Source organism: Aphelocoma coerulescens, chromosome 1A, assembly GCF_041296385.1.
Source record: "Aphelocoma coerulescens isolate FSJ_1873_10779 chromosome 1A, UR_Acoe_1.0, whole genome shotgun sequence".
Classification (NCBI taxonomy): domain Eukaryota; kingdom Metazoa; phylum Chordata; class Aves; order Passeriformes; family Corvidae; genus Aphelocoma; species Aphelocoma coerulescens.
Window position 1 is genome coordinate 39,102,485 of NC_091014.1, and position 24,684 is coordinate 39,127,168.

Genomic DNA, 24,684 nt, shown 5'->3' on the forward strand with positions numbered 1-24,684 from the left:
CAGTTATACTTAAATTCAGGACCACTGACCCAACTTAGAAATCTGATCAATAAGAAGAACCTCTACTCAATGCTTCTAGGAAAAAAGGTACTTTTATGTCTGTTGATGGATTAAGTAGCAAGGACTGACACTAACCGTACAAGTTATATCACAGGCAAATTATTTATTAAATATGTGTTTTAGCAAAAATTAGAAGTGAGTAAAAATTACTAAAAAAACAATTTTAAAAACCAATAGTTTATACCATACATTTCCATGTAATATTCTAAGATCTGGGGCAGTGATACTTGATTAAATTATTATTTTATAGAAAAGTAGGCAAAAAACTATTCTCAAGAACTCAAAGCAAAGCATCTATTATTTTGCACTGTTTTAATGGTGTTGGACTACAAAAATAGTTTGCTGAGCTGTCACGGGCCTTTGTCTTCAAATTTATATTCAGTATATATCAACCTAATTATTAGACAATAAGAGCATTTAACACAAGACTTTTCTGCCTATACTGATTCTGGAAAGGAAAGAGCACAGCGCTAAGGTCTGTGATCTCCCCATCTGTTCCTCTTTTACACACAAGCCAAGAAAGCAAGTTACAAAGCTGACACCTCTAAAAAAAGGTTTTTTCAGATATCTCCTAGAAATATCCCAAAGGACTTAAAAGTGGAGAAAACTGTTGATCAGTATTCCTCATGTACATTGCAACTTGTGTATTTCCTTAATTCTATCATGACAATGGAATTAAAAAAAAAAAAAAAACCAAACAGATTGCCCCTAAAAGTCTGGAATACTGAAAAATTTTAAACAAGATTTCAAAAAATTTAAATTTCTGGGAAGTTTCAGGATTTGCATTGACTGAAGGTCTTCAAAATTACTGGGTCAATCTCTCTTAAAATATATATGACATTTTTAATATTTAATTTTCACTTTTATTCACGATATACACTAGGCCTAGTATATTAAACCACCAAATAAGCTTTCAAAATGTTTTTAACACCTGTAGTGCAACACAGAAAACTTGACATTGTAACTGCAGTCAAGACAATTACCCCACTAGCTGGTATTTTGGCAAGAAATGCTTAGAGTAGCCTATTACAATATACCATCAGTTAAAAAAAAATTTCTGAGATGACACTTCAGAAGCACACAGGATGAAAGGCAATCTATCCTTACACTTAGCACTCTTCTAAAGGCGTCTTGGTAAAACAGAGACTCGTTTTGAGGTACTTTCTTAAGATCATGCTATTCTGAAGGAATGTCACAAAAAGAAAAGTAGCACATTTTATGTTACTTTGAAGTGTTTTGTAAACTGGTACTTTTCTATATATTTTGAGGAAACAAGAAGCACAGCAACTGAACTGACAGGATTTTTTAAAAAAATAAAAATACCTTACTGCACAGGTGAGAGTTGATATTCATACTATGCTGCATCTGGGATATAGATGCATGGGCCAGCAGCAAACCAACAAATTTGTTCATTACAGAAAAAAGCCAAGAACTTTCTTAGTGCACCGCAAAATAGTTTGTCTCCAAAATCATCACTTAAGATAAAAACAGTGATAAAATACTTGATCAAATTAATAGCTCCATGTAGTAGTTGACTATCACAAAGTTTATCAGTAATGAGGTGTTAAACTTGACCTTCACCTCAGTTACAGAAAACATATCCTATTTTGCCTTTGGGAGCCAGTGTTTTGGAAACTATAAAACATTTCCTGCTTCAGTTATTAGAGCGCTTCTACATAACACAGCTTGTGGAAAAACTAAACTCTTAAATAATTTCAACATTTATGATGATGATGAAGCACGATAGTACCCACTAGCCTTTCCTGTTTTTAAATTGTGCTTAGGAAAAGCTTCACTGCTTCAGAATTTTATAATCAGTACAGCTTATCACTCTTACACCTCAGATTACTCTCATAACATATAATTATCACTCCTTCTGTCTTTTCGGCTCCTCATTCCACCAAGAACTACATTATTTTTTCTGTTGTCCATAGTCACTAACTAGCAACGTGCCAATTAGATTGAGAGGAATACCCTTTTTCCTCTGGGACTTTGAGACAAAATGCAAAAATCAAATCAAATCCAAAATCCAAAATTTTTTTGACATTCAGCCTTCTTGCCATGAGAATACAGTAAATGATACATGATACTACATGATAGTCCAAATGCATTCACCAGAAAAGTATCAATTCAAACCAAAAATGAACAGATTCAAGCCATTTAACCCTCTCCCTGCAAAAGCATCTTCACATTCATCTCATTACACAAAGGCACGCTTAAGTTACTCACTGAATTTCTATCCAGTTCCCCATCAACCAGAACGTTCTCCATGTTGCAAGGGCCCGTTCTCTGTCTCTATCAGTTAGAGTTCTTCCATCCTGCTACTTGAGATCCTAGAGAGGAAAACAAAAATGTAATAACTTAATTCCAAGGGCTGAAATCCATTAGAGAGCTACACTTTCTCTCCCCTATGTTTTAAGAGGGTAAACAGTCTTATATGGTAACTTCTGCATTTTACAGTTCCTCACAAAACATGAACATTTACCCATAGAAATCAACTTAGAAATGGACAGACTAGTTTCAGATAAAATGGCCAAAACAAAAACTACTCACAGAGGCAAGTATTTACTTCTACAAATAAGGGAGAGTTACACACAAAAAAAAAACCCCACACGTTTTCCCCCGTATTTCCCGTTGTTCCAGAGTTCCCAGCAGCACACTGCTCCCGCCCCACAAGGCATGTGCACACCAACTGTTTGGGTACAAAACAAAGCTGTTCTGGAGCAGTCAGGGTTGAGGGCTTCCCAGCATAACTCCAGAAACAACCACATATTGCTTTGTGGAACCAAAACACAGAAATTAAATAATATGTGCAAGCCAGCCCCTTCTGTGGCACAGCGGGCACTCATCTGGGGGTCACCACACACAGCCAGAAAGCAAAGCCTCATTCTCTAAGCATTTCCTATTTACTTTTTTTGCAAGAGAATGAAATCTACGATGATCTTAGTATTCACAGCATATTTGAAGTCATTAGTGAGACAAGCACACAGTCTGGAATCAAGAAAAACTTGGTAGAAAGAAAGTGCTCTAACCATTCATTTGTTAAGCCAGTTTCAGGAGAGGTGCAGATCAAACTGGGATGCCTATTGAGATGCCCAGCTACAGCCCATCACTCTGCCTCCCTCTCCAGGACCACCTTCAAACAAGACAGTAGTGGATGAGGAGGGTGTGTGCCTACCTGTTCAAAACAGTACAGCCAGTACTGCACAGGGAGAAAACCCTGTGGTCCCTCTGCAAAGCTGCTCTCACTCTGCCCTTCCTGCCAGCCACAGCAAGCGTTTGATCAGAGAATTAGCCCAAGGACAATTTTTTTTTCCTTTTGTCTTGGGTGGGGTGAGGGGGCAGGAAGCAGCTAAATTACAAACTTAGTTGCTAAACCAACACTTGAGCAAGAGCAGGGCTAGCATGGAGATGGTGAGGGTTTTTTTACGTTATGCTGTTAACATATTGTGCTTAATCTATGCATCGGGTTAATGGCAAGGTTTAGTAAAAACAGATTAAGTGAAGATGGAAGGGTGAGGTGGGAAGAATCATCACAGTGCTGCCAGGGAACCTGAGGAGCATCCTGAATGTAGGAGGATGGGAGAAAGACAAACAGATAACCAGAATACACAGGATCTTATAGTTCAAGGTCTGTCTCAGGAAACAGACACTAATGAAAACAAATCTCACCATAAAGAACAACCATCTATTCAACTGCTTTCAATGTTTTATTATAATTGTTTTTTTGGTTCTGTATTATGTAAAGAAAGTTAGAACTTTCCCTCCAGAAAAAACATACAGTATTAATACACTTTAGCAAATTACCATAACATATGCCAGTAATCCACAAAAGGAACCATTAAAAAAATAGTTTAACAAAATTACTGTGTGCTAACAAAATTGCAAAGTTAAAAGCTTTCTATGACTTAGTCCAATGAACTGAGGAGGACCTTGCTCAAGCACCTCAGTAATTAACTGAGGAGGCACATAACTGGGAAGCACATGGCAAGATGTTCTCATGTAAATTAGAAACAGTAGACATCTGAAAGGAGATGACTGCAAGTGATTAATTTGCATTAATAAAAGGAAAGCTGTCATTACCACAGAAAGAGGAATTCACCCCAAAGCTCTGTTTCAAAGAGCAGCAGGCACTGTGACCCTTACCTTCCACACCCAAATACGAGATGCACATTGGGTACACCAGACTGCATGCATATTCAATTTACAGCAAACTCTTTTAAATAGGATGAAAAATGAGTGGCATTACAAACAGATGTGTGCACTGCTATTTAAAGCCATTTTTGAGCTTTTTTCAGTTACACAAACTTGTAACCACACTCAAGTTATCCAAAGGAACAGATTTTTGCTGACAGGAACATTCAGCCTAAAACACTTTTAACCCATCTTTATGTTTAACAGACTTTTTTTAACTCTTAATTTTTATTGTCAAGGCTCCTGGTGTAATCTGCTCCTCCATTTGTTCTCATGACCACAGACACGACATCCTTCCTTATCTTAGTGTCAAGAGCAGTACCATCAGACAGGTAGCCTAATGTCTAATTCTTAGCATTCTGATCGCCTGTGGTCCCAAAGACACTCATAATCCAGCAGGGTCCCAAAGGCTTCAGTGAAGTTTTCTGGGAAAGAGAAGGAAAAAATTCTACCTGCTCAGGTTTAAGCAGTAAAGCAGCTGCAGAAATGGTTAAGGACTACCTTCCCCCAAGCTGTTTAGCTTATGAGTAGACAGCCAGCTTGGCTTATTTTTCTTGGCAAAATAAAGGCTGAAAGTGAACAATATTGCTTCTGTTATACGCCAAAATAAATACAAAGAAAGGAAAAGGGCTCTCTCAGCAAAAGGATGTTGCCAAAGAGTCAAGTAAGTATGAATAATAAGTTCTGGAGAACAGATTTATTTTGAAAATTACAGAACACTTCTAACCATCTGAGCCCCAAGGCTTTGAAACAACTTTCCAACCAATGTAGGGAAGGGGAATTTATTTATTTGTAAATGCAGCCAGGTTATTATGAAGAGTACTTCCACAAGCAAGCAAGCTCTTTTCTACTTCAGCTAACTCAACCATTAGATTTGAAGATAAAACCCCAAATGTACCATTTTATTGATTTAGGGAGCTTTTTTTGCTTTTAGGGAACATTCATTATATGCTTTTGCTGCACTCTGTAACATTCACAAGTGTTTGCAATTTGGTCAGCTTGAGGTTTTAATTAAAAAATGTTCCTTCACAATCTTAATTCTTAAAAGCTTAAGTGTTCAGGAGGGCACACACAAAATGAAATTATTTGAAAATAACTCTATAATGGCATCCAGCTAGTCAGCAATTTTTCCTTTATAGACAATGGATACAATCATGCACTCACAAACATATTACTTACTTTAAAGCACCTGTATCAATCAGACAAATCCTGCCACAAAATAAGCGCATTCTCTCCAACTGTGAAGAAGGTTGAGCAGGTTGAAAACATGTATTTAAAGCAGAAGTGAAATGTTTTCTTCTTATCACACAATCTATAACCTGTCCTGTTAACATCTGCATTCCATCTTATTTTTGCTGATGACACCAAACTGTGTGGTGCAGCTGACAAACGGAGGGAAGGGATGCCATCCAGAGGGACCTTGGCATGCTTCAGAGCTGGGTCTGTGTGAATCTCAGGAAGTCAGTTCAACAAGACCAGGTGCAAGGTCCTGCACCTGAGCTGGGGCAATCCCCAGGTCAAACACTTGCAAGCACAAACACCCAAGGTTGGGTGGAGAACAGGTTGAGAACAGTCCTGAGGAAAAGGAATTGGGGATACTGGTGGATGAAAACTAGACATGACCTGGCAACATGTGCTTGCAGCCCAGAAAGCCAACTGTATCCAGGGCTGCACCAAAAGAAGCGTGGTCAGCAGGTCAGTCCACCAGGTCATTCACAGGTCTACTCTGCTTTCACCCCAGGACAAATAGATATTAGAAAGAAATTCTTTACTGTGAGGGTGGTGAGGCATTGGAACAGGTTGCCCAGAGCAGCTGTGGATGCCCCATCCCTGGAAGTGTTCAAGACCAGGCTGGATGGGGCTTTGAGCAAACTGGTCTAGTGGAAGGTGTCCCTGCTCATGGCAGGGAGGTTGGAGCTAGATGGTCTTTAAGGTCCCTTCCAACCCAAACCATTCTGTGGTTCTACGGTTTTAACAGATTGCTTCAGCCATTGGTAGTTTTTGTAACAATTTGGTTTTCTGTTTGTTGCAGCTTGAGAATAGGAAAATCCTCCTTAGATCTCCCACATAAGGAAAGAAAAATATGCATCAATGAAAGCTACTACCCTGCATGAACAGGATCTTTTCTAACCATCTACAAACATGCATGCTCAAAAGCCCTATGGGAAGAGGTAAGACAACAACTCCCGCCCATTAAAAAAAAAAATTTCAAAAGCCATAAAATGGATGTCTCAGTACTATACTGTTATACAATATTCTCTTAGATATAGTTACACAGACCACAGACTAAAAGCAGTACAACTTAGGTCTCTTGGCCATGAGAGAAACTGCAAGCTTTTGTTCAGTCCTATAGAGATCAGTGAAGTGGATACGGCAGCGTTCTGCATTGACTTACATATTCCCTATGTTAACCAGACTACATAAGCTTTTATTGCAGGGTATGTTTGTTTAACTAAATAAAGGGGTTACTAGGCAATGTAAGGCCCTTTTTCTGCCAGCATAACAAGAGCTCATCACCAAACATGATATTTGTTCCAGGCACAAGAGAGTTTAGCCCTGACATCATGGCAGTAATACCCTATTGGTACTATATTTATAACATTAAATCATAATTCAATTCACAAAAGGACTCTTCTTCCCCTTCTCCCCCACAAGATTAGCTTCAGTTCAAACACTTCACTACACCTGGAGAGTTTCATCAAGAGTCCCCACTGTCCCCACACAAGTTGCTGAATTTCAGCCAAGGCACAGCCACAAAGTGCAAGTGGTAGAGATGACCCCTGAATCTAATGCATTTTCTTTTTAGTCAATGGACCAAGTTACTTGAACACCTGCATATGGTATTATATAGGCAGGTTTTAGCTTTCTTGCTAAGGACTATCGCCTACAGTCATTAGATACGGCACTTGCACTGTGATACTGCTTTGTGATCTGTCACAGTATCACAGCACCCTCTTGCACTCCAGCACCAAACCTCACAGGCAAGGCCCAGCCTCACCGTGACCTGCCACTGGGCTGCGTGGTGAAAGGGAGGCTGTGTTCTGGACAGCCTTTCCAAAGGGAAGCGTGCTCCTGGGCTTTGACCTCCAAATTGACCTAAGCTCTGCGGGTTGCCTGCCTTCTTTCCCTAAAGCCCAAAATAAGTAGAAGCATTTAAATTGTCTGAGTATCAGATAAGACTATACTCTAAATTTTTTTAAGATGACACAAGCATAATTATATATTGACTTTAAAGATTAATGTGGCAGCAAGCAAAGGCAAGGCACACAAAGAGAAAAGAAAACTAGTTTCTTACAGTGATGTCAAGAAGGATAAAAATTCACCTACATCCTTGCTGGAAAGCAGAGTCACAACAGGATGGATCCTTCACAGAAGGATGTCTAGACAGCATTTGAGTATCTCCAAGAATGAAGACTACACAATCCCCCTGGCCAACCTGTGCCAGTCCTTGGTCACCCTCCCAGTCAAAAAGTGTTGCTGATGTTGGGATGGAACTTCCTGTGTTTCTGTTTGTGCCCATTGCCTCTTGTACCATCACTGAGCACCACTGGAAAGAACCTGTATCTGTCACCTTTATACCTTCCCTCCAGGTATTTATACACATTGATGAGTTCCCCCTGAGCCTTCCCTTCTCCAGGCTAAACAGCTCTTTCAGCCTTTCCTCACACAAGAGATGATCCAGCCCTTTGATCATCTTCATAGTTCTTCACTGGACTCTCTCCAGTACATCCACATCCCTCTTGTACTCAGGAGCCCTGAACTGTACACAACGCCCCAGATGTGAACTCAACAGTGCTGAGTAGAAAGGAAGGATCACCATTCTCAACCTGCTGGCAATGCCTTATCTAATGCATTCAGGAACACCATACATCTTTATGGCAAGGGCAGGTTGCTGACTCATGTTCAACGATCTGTCAGGATAACCAGGTGAACCCTATGTAAGCATTTCTGTAAGGTCCATGAGAAAGTTTAAGGTAATACACTTGAGAAAGGTATCTAAGTACTAAAACAAACCAAAAAGAACAAGTTTCCTAGACATCAAGAGCTAACTGTAACAGTTATAGCTACCTATAACTCCTAAGAGGTATAGGATCAGTTTTAAGAGATTAAAGAAAATCTACACCCTAAATCTAACTAGGGTGATCAAACCAAGGCTCTCAAAAAATCTGAGTGTCTGTCATGCTGTTGTATGACTGCTGAATGCACTTTCACTTTGCTCCATGCAGCAGGGGAGCAGCAATAACACAGAAGGCAATAAAAGTACATGTCTTACTCTCAAGGCTCTTTGAATACAGTGCACCAGAGGAAGAGCAGCCTCCTGGTTGTAGCGCAAGGCCATGGATCATCTTCCTCAGCTAACAAGTCTGCACACCAAGTACACTTCATTATCAAGCTACAGATCAGGCCAGCTTCTTGCACATGACACAGTGCCACTGCATGCCAAGTACCCCATGTTTGCTGAGATCAGTTCCAAGAAAGCAGGAACTGAAGCAAGAGTTACTGGTAAAAATGGAGGAGGGGCAACAGGGTCAAAAAATTCAGCAGAAGATCAATCTGAGAGTTGAGTAAACCTCTAGATTCAATTTCTTCTACTGTGAAGTCAGTCCAAACTGACTTCGCAGTAGAGCTTAACAAAACTAGTAATTATATAGGGGAAGTCATAGATGACAAACTACATAGTTACATTAACTCTGAATTGCAACATTTGAATGCTCAAAAGTCTGCTACAAGTATAACCACACCAGAATCAACAACTGCCTCAAGTCCCCCAAGTACACTGTGATCACTTAATGCTATCAGGCACCAAATCTACCCTTATGAAACACTTCCTTCCACCCTGAGTTTCATCACCTGCCTTCTCATTTCCTGAATAAACAGTCCACATGTAGAGCAAGCTGTTTCCTCTGTTTCTGTATTGCTGTTTTCAGAAGGGAAAAAATATCAAATACCAAACCACCAAAAAACCCCAGAAAAGTTGAAGTGCTTAAGAACAGGACTTGAAAACATCTCTCATCTATAAAAATCCTGGCATAGTCCAGATACCTCTTCTATCTTTTGAGAGAGTTAGATGGCAACAAAGACCAAGGAAAGCATAAAAAATTTCTGAATACCCACTGCAACTTTAATAATTACTACCTTAAACTGGTGGTCCACAGACAAACTTGTCCTGAAAAAAAATGAAGGAGTACAGAAAAGATGGTAAGAGTCACCTACAGGTACTAAATCCCAACATTCTCTCTAAGAGCTCGAGTACCTACGGTTCTGGAGCCCTTTGGCCATTGAAACACACTTCAAAGCTCCCAAACTTATCCCAGTCTTCATGATATGTATTCTGCAAGACTGTTCCCATGATTCAAATGAGTTGCTTGTCTTAATGGTAAAAAGGTCTACTTCTTCACTTAAAGATGTCTAGTTATCTGCAGCATTATACACTTTACTTCCACAAGCCATTTTTACCTGAGGCTTGGTCTAACTTTTGAACATAAAAATAAGAGAGGCAATAAACCACTGATTTTGTTCAAGACAGAACCTATGAAGCTTCATAAAATATTCAGATTTTTTGTTTGTTTCACTGTAAAGTAGGGAAAGAAGATTTATTCAAACCTTACGACACCAAATCTAGCCTTTTATCCTTACATAAATTTTTATTTTTTATAATAACTTTGCTGCAGTACTAACCAGCAAAATAACTAAGTAGGCGTCGTATACCACCTTAATACAAGGTCAAAGTGGCCGATGAGAGTCTTGATTTTGAAGAAAAAAAGATGGGCTAAAACTAAGTGGTTAAAGACACTGCAAACCATATTCCTTTTAGAACTCCACCCTGCGATTTTCTTTCACATCTGTCAAGTTACTAGTAATAGTCTCTCACATGGTACTCTCTGTCTTATCTCTCATTTTAACAGCTGTATGAAGAGGAAGTGTGACACACTCTTCTAGAGACAGCTGAAAGGGATTAGGAGATTACCAGTCCTCCACACCTGGTCCTTACCACCTCTTTCCCCACAGTGGCTGAGGTCTTTCTGAACTGCCTGCAGACTTGTCTGTGCAGGTGCTCCCTAACCCTCTTCAGCCAAAAGGCATCCCCGCTACTGCAAATTATTTTAAACACACACTCACAAAATGTCTGTCATTTAAACTGAGCTAGGTCGTGGGACTTCTGCAGGTCTGGCGCCGCAGTGGTAACGAGCAGCTGAGGGACAGCTTTTCACTCACCTCATTCCAACCCTAACAGCCTGGGTACGCACGGACTGTGTTTACAGCTACAGACTCCCCCAACACCAACTGGAAACTACTTCAGGAAATGAAGGGAATCAAGCCAAGGCAAAAGGAAAAGCAATGTTGTTGTTAGACGTTTGTCTGAATTGAAAAAGTAAGATAAGTCAGCAGAGATGTTTCCATAGACAAGATGGATAGGTGGCAGAACAAATCCTTCTGATTCTGATGCCAAAGTGGAATCAGTTGCCCTCCTGAGAGAACAAATAGATGTGGATTTCTTCTGCATGGAACTTTCCAAAACAAAACCCAAGACTATGAAAAACATTTTAAGAATATAAGAATTAATTCATTGTGCTGAAAAACCCTCAATAAGAGAATGTTAGAAGTCTACTTCAATATATTAAATGATGTATCTAAACATTTTAGTTATAATGAGATCATAGATACAGAAATATTTTAAGTCTCATCTGCAGGTCAAGAATACAATCTACTTCACAAGGAATAAAGTTTCAGAAAGCTATCCTGAGAGTATATCAAAACTATTGCAAATAATCATACTATTACAGATCAATTAATTATTAACTGCTAGATAAACTGTATATGACTAGGTGAGTGCTTTTCACCTACTGCAAATAAAGTAAGAGGTTAGCTTAAACTACCATAAAGTTTCTTTATCTCAGAAGCTGCAGAGATTTTGCTTGGACAGATAGGTAGCAACACTGGTTCACTGCCACATCAGATGCTATTGCAACTGAATTCCTAAATGAATCCAAAAAAAAATTCCATTAAATGAATAATATACCTCCAAAACTGAGTCACTGCAAAGACCAGTTTTCTAACGGCAATTCTACTAGGCTTTTAGCTCTTCTTCACACTCTGTATTTTGCTGCCTCTGAGAACTTAAAAGGATGCCCAACTTATTTTCAAGACATGAAAGAAACCTTAAGGCTTCTTTTAAATTTTCACACTTGTTGAAAGGATACCCTAAGTGTCACAGCTCCCAAAGGCCTACCAGTACAGAACCACTTTTCTGTACCCCAATGGCTGTTTCACCAAAGTAGGAACTGAGATTATCTCTCTAATGAGCACCATGAATACACTTCACAGGATCTCAGTTGAGAGCACTAACTACAATCCTAATTTCTGCTCTAAACTGAAATACGATAAAATAGAAAAATCAATGCAAGTTCCAAGATTAAAAATGTGAAAGAAGACTTAACAAGTCGCAGTTGAGCTGTGTTGGCTGTACTACAGTTATGTTGTGTGAGAGGTTTCTAAAAAAAATGGTCTTTCTGCAGGCTTAAATGCAGATATTTCAAACAGGAACCTTATGTTTATTCTCATGTACAATTTAATTTTCTTATTTTAGCAGCAGTGTCTCTTCTTGATATTAAAACAGAGTTGATGACATAAGAAATGGCCTTCATTTGTATTTCTTTTGGCTAGTGCTAGAAGGTAGTTTACACAAGTTTAAGATACAGGATATCTGTACAAGAATTTAAGAACAAAAGGTCAGAGTAACCTACTGCAATAGGAAAAACCCTAGAAATCCTAACTTAAAGTAGTAGCAGGTTCAAACAGGCAGCAATAGTATCTGGTTTACACATCATGGTTTATTAAAAAGCTTTAGAAAGTCTAATTTAGATTTCCATTGGTTCTGCCAAGTTTAGGGGGTTTTTTCCACTCTAACGCTAAAGTAAAATGAGCTGATGAACCCAACTTTGCTTTTTAGATGTCAGTGCTGTTCTACATAATCACAATTCAGGATCTTTCATAGGGTTTTTGGCAGGGTTGTTTTTTTGTGTTTGTTTGTTTATGGTTTGGGAGGTTTTTTGGGGGATCCTAGGGAGGAAAGTTGGGGTTTTTTTGGGAGGTTCTTCACTGTTGTTCTGTGGGAGTTTTTTTAAATACAGGGGAAAAAATACTACAAATAGACTTCTTACAGGCTTAACAAGAATTAGTGCTTTTAGCACCAAACATCTGAGCTTGTCTTCTGAAGCTACTGAGTAACTGCCAATCAGCTTTGATTTGGAACTGCTGCAACAATTCACATAGCTTTTAGTTTAACAGGATGAACAGCAGTATTTAAACAATATAGCCTGATCCACAGGAACTGCGCAACAGTATTGCATTGCAGACTTGGCAAGTGACCTAACAATAAACCTCTTGTTTACCTACCCATTTCTATTTTACAAATTACAAGCTCCTCTATGACATTTCTTTGGGCAATGAGAAGCACCTGACCTGCCACAACAAACGGCTATGGAAGAACTACAAGCATCATCAAGTGACAACTTACCTGCAATTCACAGCCCTCAGAAATCAGGGCAGTATCACTGCCTAATGTCAGCCAGGCCACTGCTCACACTATTTGCAGCAAACAAGCAACTTATATAAAAGTTACTTTTGACAGAGGTGAAAATAGAAGTCAAGCCTTTCACAGATCAAAGCCAGCTCTCATAAACAGAAATTAAACATATTCCATTTCTGAAGAGCAGAATGCTTTTTGCTCCCAGTACTGCAAGGAAACACCAAGACTTTTCATAGCAAGAGCCACATATTATCAGGATACATTTAATGTTCTGCTTCAGGGACCAATATAGAAGATACTATTTTTTCTGCTTGAATCGACTGAGTACGTGTCATGGTTGGGATAAAGGGTTCTGCTCCTTGACAGCCAGGGAGTGGTTGTAAGCACAGACAGGAAAACAAAGCCTTGACACTTCCTTGGAAGTTCTTTGAAATGCTTCGGAGAAGAAAACAGAGGAAAAAATGACATCCTTGGCAAAGCATTATTCTGTTCAAGGCTAAACAAATATTTAATGGATAAGGCACCTCCTCCTGCCCTTCCATCCAGTTTACTCAACTACTGGGAATTCTCTTTCCCATAAAATGTTTTAAAGGGGCCATCAGATAGGTTGAGCACTTGATTTAAAGTGAATACAATCCTCTCAGCTGCGCAATCCCATAGGACTGTGTGATAGGAAGTTTTGAATCCTGCCTCCTCACCCTCCTCTATCCAGCCCCTCAATACTCAGCAAGTTAAAGGAGCTAGTTAAGTGGCAAGAGACATCAGGTAATTTAGGAATGCTGGGTCAGACAGAAGACAAACACAAATGCTGGGAAGGAAGGATGCAATACTTGTGAGCTCAAACGATAAATAAGGGAAAGAATGATTCCAAGAGGGAATGTGTTTCTTTTTTAAAAGGAAAAAACCTTCATCGTTCCCTTTCACAGCATGACAATATTCCAATATTGTCCCTCAAACTGACAAGAATTATCAGTTAACAGCATTTTATAATTTACTTTCATATTGAAAATCACACACAATACCAAGATAACACAAGCTTAACTACCAAGATAATACCAGCATAAAGCAATTCAATACCCTGTATCTCAGCCAAAGCAGTTAACTACACCTCTATGTATAATGTTTCACATTTTATTCCCTTGAAGGCAGCTTACACATGTATTTCCAAGTCTAACATGTAGGAAAAGAATGAAACACCAATTTCCATGTTTTACAAAGTAAATGGAGCCAGGCAGCAACAGCTCAGAAGCTGTAACTGAACAAAAATGTATGTCCCAACCTACCCATAGAGTGAGAGCGCGTTCCTGGGGCACATTCCATCTCCGACACTCACTTCACACACTGCTCTGAGGTGTCCGAAGGAAGAAAACTGCAGGTACCCATTCAGAATTCCTGCAGGAGCAGCTCTAAGAGTAAGCAGCAGTCCATGCTTCCAGCCATGTGCAGTGCTGACAGGGGCCATTGGAAGAACCTTGTGTCCTGCCCTTTCAATTCACTATTAACTGAGTATCCAAAACCAGCTGTCACAGATACAAACCAGTCAACTTCACCAAGTACAGTGTAGTTACAACTAGAGTCTTTAACTTTTAAAAGCTATGATTTGTCCAAGAAATCTTATAATGAACATGTAGAAGAGTAAAAATTTATTGCTTTGGGATATTTTTTCCAAAATTGTAAAGAAAAAGCACATGTAATACTGATTTTAATGACAACAACATGCATGCAGAGCCTCTAACCTCAAAAACAGCTTGGCATACATCTTTCCTATTTGAAAGGATTTCATTCCTTAGTTTTGTAGCCCTCAACAGAATTCAGAGCAGGATGAGCTGTCCTCTTCCTGATGACCACAACCTGAGAAAAAATACCATAAGCCAGTAATTCTTAATACAGTGGCAAATTTTACACTCCCATGACAGCTTCTAGAAAAGTCTGTGACATTCACAACTTCAGCTTTTTCATATACAAATTGTATGCAACAGACACAGAATATGAAATTAGGGCTTGAACTCCAGGAGTGCTATTAACTTAAAATCCAGATTAAAAGTGAATAGCCAGCTAGATATTTCAAAGCCATTTTAAGCATCAAACTGCGAAGTAACTGAGACACCCATCAAATGCACCTAACCAAGATAAGCACACAAGCATTCCAGTTACAGGATGAAGTAATAAGCAATTCCCCCCTCCCCCCCCCCCAAAAAAAAGCACTATGCCAACACTCCACATGCAATGAGAATTGACTGCTCCCAAATCTTGATAAGTATAATTAACCTTCATAACCCTGTCTTTGGCCTTGAACAGTAAACCTGAATTCATCTTGAAAACCAATTAAAATGCTAAGCAGTCTGTCTACTTTGGGACTGGAGAATAGCATTCAATCAAAAAAAAAAAACAAAACAGTACAATTGTCTCCTTAGACACCTTCAAGGATCTGTTAGCTGTTTCAGTAAAAACTGTAATTCATAAATAATCACATTTTAACAAGGACTGAAAAATTCTTCAATTCTTCATGAAGATCCTGAAACATTTAAGGTTTATGAAGGCAAAATCAAAGGTTTAACAGAAAAAAATAGCCATAGAAACAAAAGATAAAGATGATCTAGGTGGGCTATGAAGTTTTGATTTTGCCTTTTCATGCTATCTTTAACAACAGATATTAATTGTACAGTACCGTTTCCATTCAAAGAGCTTAACTTTCTTCTCCCCAGTAAGGTACATTCATTCATTCTGCCTTTTAGATCAACTACTGACAGGGAAATCTACTTATAATTTATGTCACCCAACCTGCTTTCTTCATGTCTGCCGTTTTTAAATTAGCACAACAACTAGACAGGCAGAAGGAGCTGGAATTCTCATTTTTCTTTCTAACTTCTTCTTTCCTACATCATAGATATTTCCTCTTACAAAAAAAACTCCACATGCCCACTTGACGTGAAATTAGATGCACGTGACTCTGTGACGATCACATTTCTTTTTATAACTTTATTTGTTCAACAGAAGGAAAGGTAGGTAAAGCGATTTCTGATTTTCTAGTGAACCAGAGCTGATTTTATAGTTACTATCCAGTTTTAACATCAGAATTTTGTTTCCAGTGATATATTCCAGTGTTATATTTTAGTATAACTTCTGGAGTTCGCTACTGGAGTTCAGAGTGGCATTAATTACTTTTTCTTCCCCATTATAAATTTATTTTTAAATATACACAGTATAGCTGCTTAACAGGCATCTGTTTGAATATTTAAACAAGCCTAAATTAGCTCTTCATTTTGAAAACAGGTCCTTTATGCGGTGGCTGAAAGTCAGAATCATCTTCATGTCAAGATAAGGCATATTTCAAGTCTTTTAACTTCCAAGGAGTTCTCTTGCTGCTGTCCAGTTATCCTTGACAGTGCTGTAGATGGCAGTATTTCACAGAGCTCACCTCCCTGCCCTAACCTGGGGCTAAGGACCGCAAAACAGGGAATGCACTGTGAGGGTGCTTCAAGAATCTTCAGTTCAAGCATTTCCCCAACATACCATACACGGTAAGAAAGTATGCAAAATGCTTTAATTTGAAAAGCAACCTTCTCAGATGACTAAAGAAATGTACCATAATGCCAGTCAAACAAAAATGTTAAGTTACCGCAGGTGAGATCATCCTTAAAACAGAGATCCACAATAAACTGTTCCCATGCATAGGATCTGAGCCACTCAGACATTTCATTTCAGATTACCAAAATAAAACCAAGTTCTCCATAGTAACCACGTATTCCTGACTAGAAGGTGCAGTTCTAGTGCAGGTGGGTACATCTGGATCACCTGGGTTTTCACTTTACTTGAAATTAGGGCATTTTCAGAAAATAATAGCCTGCACAGGACACATCTGTTTCACACTAAGATACAGTTCTAGTCTGTCAGCAACACACTTTCCACGTGGAACCCCCCCCAAGAGCAGTCACTTTTGTCTGGAGGCTGATTGTTCACATCACAACGTGCACGGCACAAGCTTCACAGGTATGAACTACCACTCACTCCTGGAAAACTTAAGTAACATGGATCCAAGTATATATATAGCCTTGACTTCCAATTCCCTTTCTTCCTAAAATTTTAGCAGGAGTTGACAAAAGCAAAGTATGCTGTATCCCACTGCTACAACCCTTAGGTGTTCTGTTGCACATGCCAGAAGCAGACTGAGGAGCAAACTATGCAAATGCCATGCCACCATCATGGTGGGTTCACATTATTTCACAATGGGTAGAAAAATTAATCACTAGCAAGTCAGTAGCTTTAGGAACCACCTCAACAGCAATTTCAATGCTCCCCCAGAAAATTCATCTCCTAGCTGTCAGCCTCATTATGCATTTCAAGCAAAGTACGTAACACTAGCTCCCAGCACACCAAGCATGCAAGCTTGTCTTTGTAATGCTCACAAATCTGAATTCACAGGAGTCTAGCATTTCCATTCCTTAGGATGAAGGACAGCCTGCTGAAGATCAAAATTACCATCTTTGCTACTCAGCAAAACATTTGCTGGGAACTAGAAGATGCATGAGACACCAGAAATAGTGATGAAGGAGGAGCAGAAGCCAAGACACAATGTCGGCCTCACTAACCTAGGAAACGAAGTCCAAGGCTGTAATGGAGAACAGACTGATACCACTGCATTCCACCAGAGTATCATCAGTAGGGCTCTTAAAAGTGTTGGTCAGAGCAAATAAATTTATGCTGATAACAACCTCCCTGGACTCAGTTCTGGGAGGAGCAGAGTATTACTAATTTTGCTTTATAGCTTATGCTTGCAGTAATTTGTTTGAGGAGGGAGGAGATGTTGACATAGGCACCTGAACTGCAGCTTCTCCCACACTGTTACAATAGCGTGGTCCTGGCAAGGCAAGCAGCAAACTCTGCCATGCATGGGATTCAAGTAGAGACATTTAAAATTTCACAACTGCAAAATATTCATGCATCATGCAAGCCTCCATCCGTGAACACCTGTATTTTTCTCCAGAGAAAGTGAAGCAAAGCACAAGAATATAGACAAACACTGTTAGGTTTCTGAATTGCTAAGACAGGCAGGACAGCAACAAAGAAAAAAACAGATATGCTACTATATGCTTAAGTGAAAGGAGAGAGAGGTGCATGGGGCTAAAGATAAAAGTATTATGGACACAGAATAAAGCTGGGACGGAGAAAAGATGTTGAGAATCGTCAGACAATTATAAACAAAACAGTTAATGACACAGAGCCATCACCTGAAAGATGACTACAGCAGGACAAACATGGAGATAAATGTATTTTTTTAAAATCACAGAATAAATTTCAAGCAAACATGACCCTGCAACAGGATGGTGACTAAGGCCACCAGCGCTCACATGGGCTTTCATTCAGTACTGATGGCAACAGCAGCATTGCGTCACAAGAGGACAGATGCTAAATAGAGTTGGAAAATTGCACCTATTACACCTGCAAGTGGTAATAAAAAAGCCCCATCATTTCTTTTCTTCTCCACCACCACTCAACTCTTGGGACCCTTGACACTGGAGAAGGGAGTGAGGATTCAGTGAGAGCTTTCAGACTGAGTGTAAAACCCTGATAACACGCACACCTTCCTTCACTCAGGTCCTTTTCTAAGGCTCCACATGAAACTTGTTTAGCAACTACTTTTTGCTCCTCCACAATTTCCCCTGTCTGGGCTGCCCTCCTGCAGAACACACTGTGCAGATTGCAGGTGGTCAGCTACAGCAAGTTACAAATCATTAAAACACCATCTGCTCCCTGACAAAAACAAAACAAAACAAAAAAAAACCAACAACAACAACAAAGAAACAAACACCAAAAAACCCCACATCCCTTTCTTCCTTCCCTCCATCCAAAAGCCTACAGACAGAGGTGCAAATTCAAACACCATCTCCATGAAGGCACTAAACTATATTCAGAAAATTATTCTATAAGCCAAGACATGGCTTCCACAACATTTCCCCCAACACCTTAAAGCCAAATGAATCACAACTGATGCTACTCATTTGGCAAGACAACCCAAGCTTCTTAAACCTGCATTTGTAAGATAGAAATATCTGCTAAACAAGCAGTCTATGTTTTAATCACTTACAAGAAACTAACAGTCAAAAAACCCCCAACCAAACCACACCACAAAAAAAACACCAAGTTGTTTAAATGAAATTGTTAGCTAACACTGGAAACTAATGCATTTTTTTAAACCCACAGAAATATCTAGAAAATGCTTACAATGAATCACAGTCCAAATTTACTTGTGATACCTCAGACATGTTTCAGCCATCACTTTTGAACACTGTACATTGAGATCAACACCAGGATGCTCTCACTCTAATTTCCCCTTCCTGTTCCTGGGCTGCCAGCACAAATGCTTTTTTACATATTAAATTCACAAAAGGTCAACTGCCAGATAATATTCCATATAGAGAATTTTAAAAAGTTATAACTCATTGTCTTTAGTTCTTAAGAACAATACACAATGAAGTTACCCTTAACACTGTTCTCTTAAAATGCAACAAGCCTTCCTGAAGTTTAAAATTAAACCCAAAGCCCAAAAGAACCAGCAGTTTGAGAAGCCTGAGCCTCCTGTTGCTACACAGCAATACCAAGAGACCACAGTGTTACAGAAAAATTACCAGTCTCTTCTTCCAAAAGCAGACTAAGCCATCTAATTTTTCTGCTGGATCTTCATCAGCCTGATCCATAAGATGCTGTTGCAAGTTCTGAAGAAGAAGACAGGAAGATATGATTTTTAACTGTTCACAGCATGAGAAGTGTCATGCTGGTAAGCATTTCAGATGCATGATGAATTCTTGTACCTGTAATAAGAGGAAGAAGGAGCCCACAAATTATTATCCAGAATAATTCAGGAACAGAGTTCAGAAATAAATCCATGTAAGGGAAAAAAGAACAAAAATATAGGAAGATAGGCAAAGCTATATCTACAGTATATTTGTCTGAGATTCCTATTGGCAAATATTCAACCTACATAGGATGTAAAGATAAATAATTTCTTCTCTTTTTGAATGAAAGACTAATGATACTGTGAAGCATTCACAGAATACAGCAACTGAAACAGTACAGCTCAATGTTGACTTTTGCCTTACTCTGTTCATGCCTCAATTCCATCTGTGCTGCTAATATGGCAGTTAATAAGATGGAGATCACTTCAGTATATTTACAGTAAGAGATAACACAAGTCCTGTTTATAAGTAGGTTATATTTACAAAAACAATCTCTCAATCACGGAGGAAAGTGATTTAAGATAAACAAAAAAATCCAGTTTTCTTCATGTCATGAAGAAAGATGAAATATAATTTGATAACTGATAAAATAAATAGTAAAAACAAGTGTATTAGAGTTCTTTTCTGGTCAATTAGTAACAAAAGATAAATATTTATACTCAGCAAATGGTACAACATGCAGCCATCAATTTCTTAAGCTGGAAAAATAACCACCAGCTACCAGATCTTTAACCTTCTTTTTGACACAGATCAAGCTCTGTTTAGGAAGAAGGCAGAAATCAACAGTAAGATATACAAGGAAAATTTTTAAGTCTTCTGTAGATGCATAGTTTATAAGCCAAAAACAGGGGGAAAAGCACAAAAGCTTGTTTTAATTCAACAAGAATGTGTCTCTGAACACCAAAGTAGCACAACTTGTAACATGTGATCTAACAGTGACCAGAGCAGAGGTCTTCTACAAATTTAAAAAGAAAGCAAAGCAAAACCACCAAAAAACAAGCCCTCTCAGACCACAAGCCTCATTTCCTTACACAAGTTCTTAGTTTACATAAGAAGAAAGTATGTTTCCCTGCTCCAAGCTGACAACCAAACAGAGCTGATGACACTGAAAAAAACTGATTATTGAGCTTCAAAGAAAAATATTCCTGTTAGCGCATGGAGACAAATATTGAGCGGTGTTCTTTGAAGCACTGACAGTAAGTGGGTATAGTTAATATTTAAATAAAGTAGTTGACATGGTACAGATCCATCTGTACACTCTTTCAGGTTTATTTTTTGCCAGTTTTTCTTTCACTTTATAGGGCAGCTCATTGCTCCCTGTTCTGCATTCTACCTTAATTGGCATGTATAAACTTTCTGCTTGGTGCTTCTTTGCCTTAGTAGACTTTTTTTTTAATCAAAGAACTTTTTTCATCAAGGAAGAACATTCATTCTTCTTGATGATTTCAGAATTGTGTCTTAAAAATTCTGCTTACCCTCAGTAATTTTGCACGCTCTTTAAATAGATGGAATTGTCATTTCTGTAGAGGAAATGCTTTCTGCTTGCCAGTATCCCAGGCCTCAAGTCCATGCTTTCCTCTGATGACTTTCCATCCCACATCTTTTAGTGTAGCTGTTTGCATTAAGGCTTATCCTGACCCTTTTCAAGGCTTGCAATCTAGAATCAAGGTAGTGTTTTTAAAAACAGCAAGCAGTAAATCTTTATAGGTAGGTTAGTGTGGGGTCCTCAATTCTGTGTACAAAACAAGATCCAAATGTTAGCTTATTGGCTTCTCTGCACAATCAAAGAGTACATTTCAATTACTGATGAGAAATTACAAAATTTTGATTTCAGCAGAGGAAATATGTGCTGTAACATAAATCTTCCACCCTCCAACAGATCATAACAGACAGCCCAGTAAGACCCTTAGCGTTAGAATTGTAACTTTTTATGTATTGTGCAGATTCAATTTAGAATTTGTTTTTTAAAGACATTAATTGAAGCAAAGAGATACCTTCAAAGTCTGCAATTTGCATCATACAGATAAGCCAAGTTGCTTTACTTACCCATACCAAGAACTTCTTTTTTTCTAAAGGAGGCTGCAAATAAGATGAAGGACTGCAGGTCACAGCTACCCCGACTGTTGTGTTAGGCTGAAGACGTAGCTGGGAGCCCTGCACTGAGATTTGCCAGCTAGAAGTTTACAGGAGGTTATCTCTTTCTAATGTATTGCTAGGACACTCTTTCCTATGCAAATATATACATGTACACATGCAAATTATGTTCTACAGGTTCAGCAAGTCCTTGCAATAAAGCAGATACTACACAGCCCATGTATCACATCCAGACAGCGCACACCACTGCCTGAGTAACACGGGCAAGCACATCACTTCAGAAAGAGAAAAAAATAAACCCTCCTCCAGCTACTAGTCCTTCACAGTGTCTGACCTATCTGGACAGAATATAAGAGTCATTCAGGTCTTGTATTGGGGAGCCAAAGAACAAGGCCTACAAGAAGAAATTTCCGTATCAATATTAGTTGATCGTATCCTCTTCTAATACTCTCCTGAAAATCTAAGTCACAGTTAGTCAGATGGTGCCTAGAGCTACAAGAAATCAGACAGAAAATTCCCTTCAGCACTTTAATGGTGATTTTTGTAGGAGACCAAGGCAGAAGACAGATGGTAAGTATCCAGTGAAATTGGAACAGGTAATGTAGTTGGAACAGCAGACAAATCAGACAGGTCATATCTCACAAGAAAAAGCAGTAATCCCAGATGTCTTTTCCTCAATAAAGCTAGCAAGAAGGAGGCCCTCACCTTCCTAATTACACAGAAAAAATGGACTGAAGAGAAGCAAAAAGGCCATCTCAACATTGGCAGAGAAGATGTCATTAGGTTAGGAAAGTGATGCAAGTGGTCTTCACTCACAAAAGATACCCCTCCATTAGTAATGTGCACACTACATCCACTTCAATTATCTTAGATATCAGCTACAAAAAGCATGGCCAGATGTTCAGCGACTCTAAATTAACCCTATCTGCTACTTCAGGTAAGAATTTAACAGTATTCCTCAATCCTCCTCCTTTCCTTGTCCTTCACATTACCATAACTTTTGTGACATTGTCTGAATTGGAAAAGTATATTGTCAGGGACAAAAATCAGAAGGCAATATAACAGAGAAGCACAAAGCATTGTAAGGTCCCCCCATAAGAAATGGAAAGAGCAGAGGAGCAGATTTCTTATTCAGAGAATCATTCATGATCAGCCATCAGGAGAGCTGGAAAATATGCAAGCCTAAAAAACTAATATTGATACAGAAATTTCTTCTTCTAGACCTTAACTTTTGGCTCCCTAAAGAGCTAAATGACTTCCCCTGTTGCAGAGACCTCTCTCTTCAGCTCCCAAAGAGGAAAGAGAGCTTTAAGAACAATGAGCATTAAGAGAAGAGAGCATGCCTGCATTATCTTCTGCTGCAGCATAAACAGTTACTCAACTGTACAGTCATACTAGCAATATTTAACGTTTTCCAAAATTATATTGTCTGGCACACTATACCCACAATAAATGTATGGTGGCTGTATAGTACATGTAACAAACCCACTGAGATGAGTCAAAGCCGAATTTTCTTTCCATTTGTCCCAAGTTTACGGTGCAGACTACTAACCAAGTTTAGCTGGTATATAATATCTCCACGTGGCAATATTGTCCAGAAGGAGAACAAGCTATTAGAAACAATGAATTTACACCAAGCTGATGCCTATTTATGGCCCAAGTCTACAGAACTTCTTTGCAGTTTTCCCTCTCAATCACACTACCTGTTATTTGCCATCTTCAACAAATAATATTTAAGCTTTTATTTTATTTAACTCTGCATGTAGACAAACTATGTTTCCTCCAGACATGGATTAAACATTCATAATTACTCAAACACTCAAAAAAAAAACCTCAAAAAAAAAAAAAAAGTAGCAATAGCTGTGCCACTTCCAAGTCTTGTCACTTTCATCTTGTTAATGTTTCAACTCAGAACAACTCCTCTGTTTCTAAAACTGGTATACTAGAAAAAGTTAACACTTCACTTAGGTACCAATCTGATGTCTTTGGATACCTTATTCCATATTTCTGCATGGACTATGCAGTAATAGAATCATGATGTTTCAAGTACTTAAAATATATATTCTTTTTTTAAAGTTACTCAGTCTTCTTTGTAAAAAAATCCAGTAATCTTGAGTGTCCAATAGTCCCTCAAAAAGTGCACTAGAGCAGCTTCCAAGACTTGTGGAAAAAAAGATAACACTAGCATTAGTCATATTAGAGTATTCAACTTCTACCAAAAAAATTGAATTATACATCCACCTACTCGGGGGGGAAAAGAGCACTTGGTTGACTTCACAGGTACTCCACCTGGAAATGACCACAGCCTGAAACAAAGCAGTTCCGGGGGTTCACACCACCTCCACCCAGCACCACTCCTACAATTTACATTTAGTTTAGCTCCCAGTTGTAACTCTATGGAGGCAGCGTTCAGTAAAGCACACAAATGCAGTTTCACGTTCAGCAGCCATGGTGTTGATGGCAAGGAGTTGGCACGACTGACACCTTCCTACACAGGAAGCACAAAGATTATCTGTGCCCATCTGTAAAGCAGCAGATGCACCAATGGTAAACTGCCTAAGAACAAATAAATTACTCCATCGAGCAGGTAAGCTGCCTCATTTCCATACTGCACATGTGAGGGTGGGGATGAGGGAGAATAAAAAGTGGTTCACTCTTAAAAGTCAGGCCCAAGTAATACAGACTGCATTATATGCATTGCCGTAACACATCTGTTTAGACCAAAACACTTTCCTTGCATTATGTAATCAATTGCACTGCTCTAAATGGATATCTAAACTGGCTCAGTTCCGTTCAGAGACACAAATAAACTTGTTCTTGTGATTGCTTTCCACTGGAAAAAGTACTGAAAGAAATATCACAAGAACTCTGATTACATCAAAAGCCTTGTAAGAGAGCTCTTATTAGACAAAGGTAAAGTCATGCAAGGAAGAAGACCTTCTACAGCCATGTTAAATATTTGATTTTGTATTTGCGATGTATTTAGAGTTTCAGACTGAAACTCTAGTATGTTTCAGTCCCTCTCCCAGACTGGTTCTCCAGTGAGGAACAATAGGAAACCTGCTCTCCTGG

General features: G+C 38.9%; 1 protein-coding gene across 8 annotated transcripts in view; it reads right to left on the reverse strand.

Annotated features, from left to right (window-relative positions):
- The window catches only part of OSBPL8 (oxysterol binding protein like 8), an 85,662-nt gene that overhangs the window by 54,419 nt on the left and 6,559 nt on the right, over positions 1–24,684 (reverse strand). For 3 of the 8 annotated variants that reach the window (XM_068999348.1, XM_068999336.1, XM_068999375.1), the window contains one exon: positions 2,290–2,393. In XM_068999348.1, the coding sequence (XP_068855449.1) occupies positions 2,290–2,331 (42 nt within the window). In that variant the 5' untranslated portion in view covers positions 2,332–2,393. Of the gene's footprint in view, positions 1–2,289; positions 2,394–3,238; positions 3,255–24,684 lie in introns of those variants that run through there. The other 5 variants (XM_068999367.1, XM_068999354.1, XM_068999344.1 and 2 more) reach the window with 4 other exon arrangements.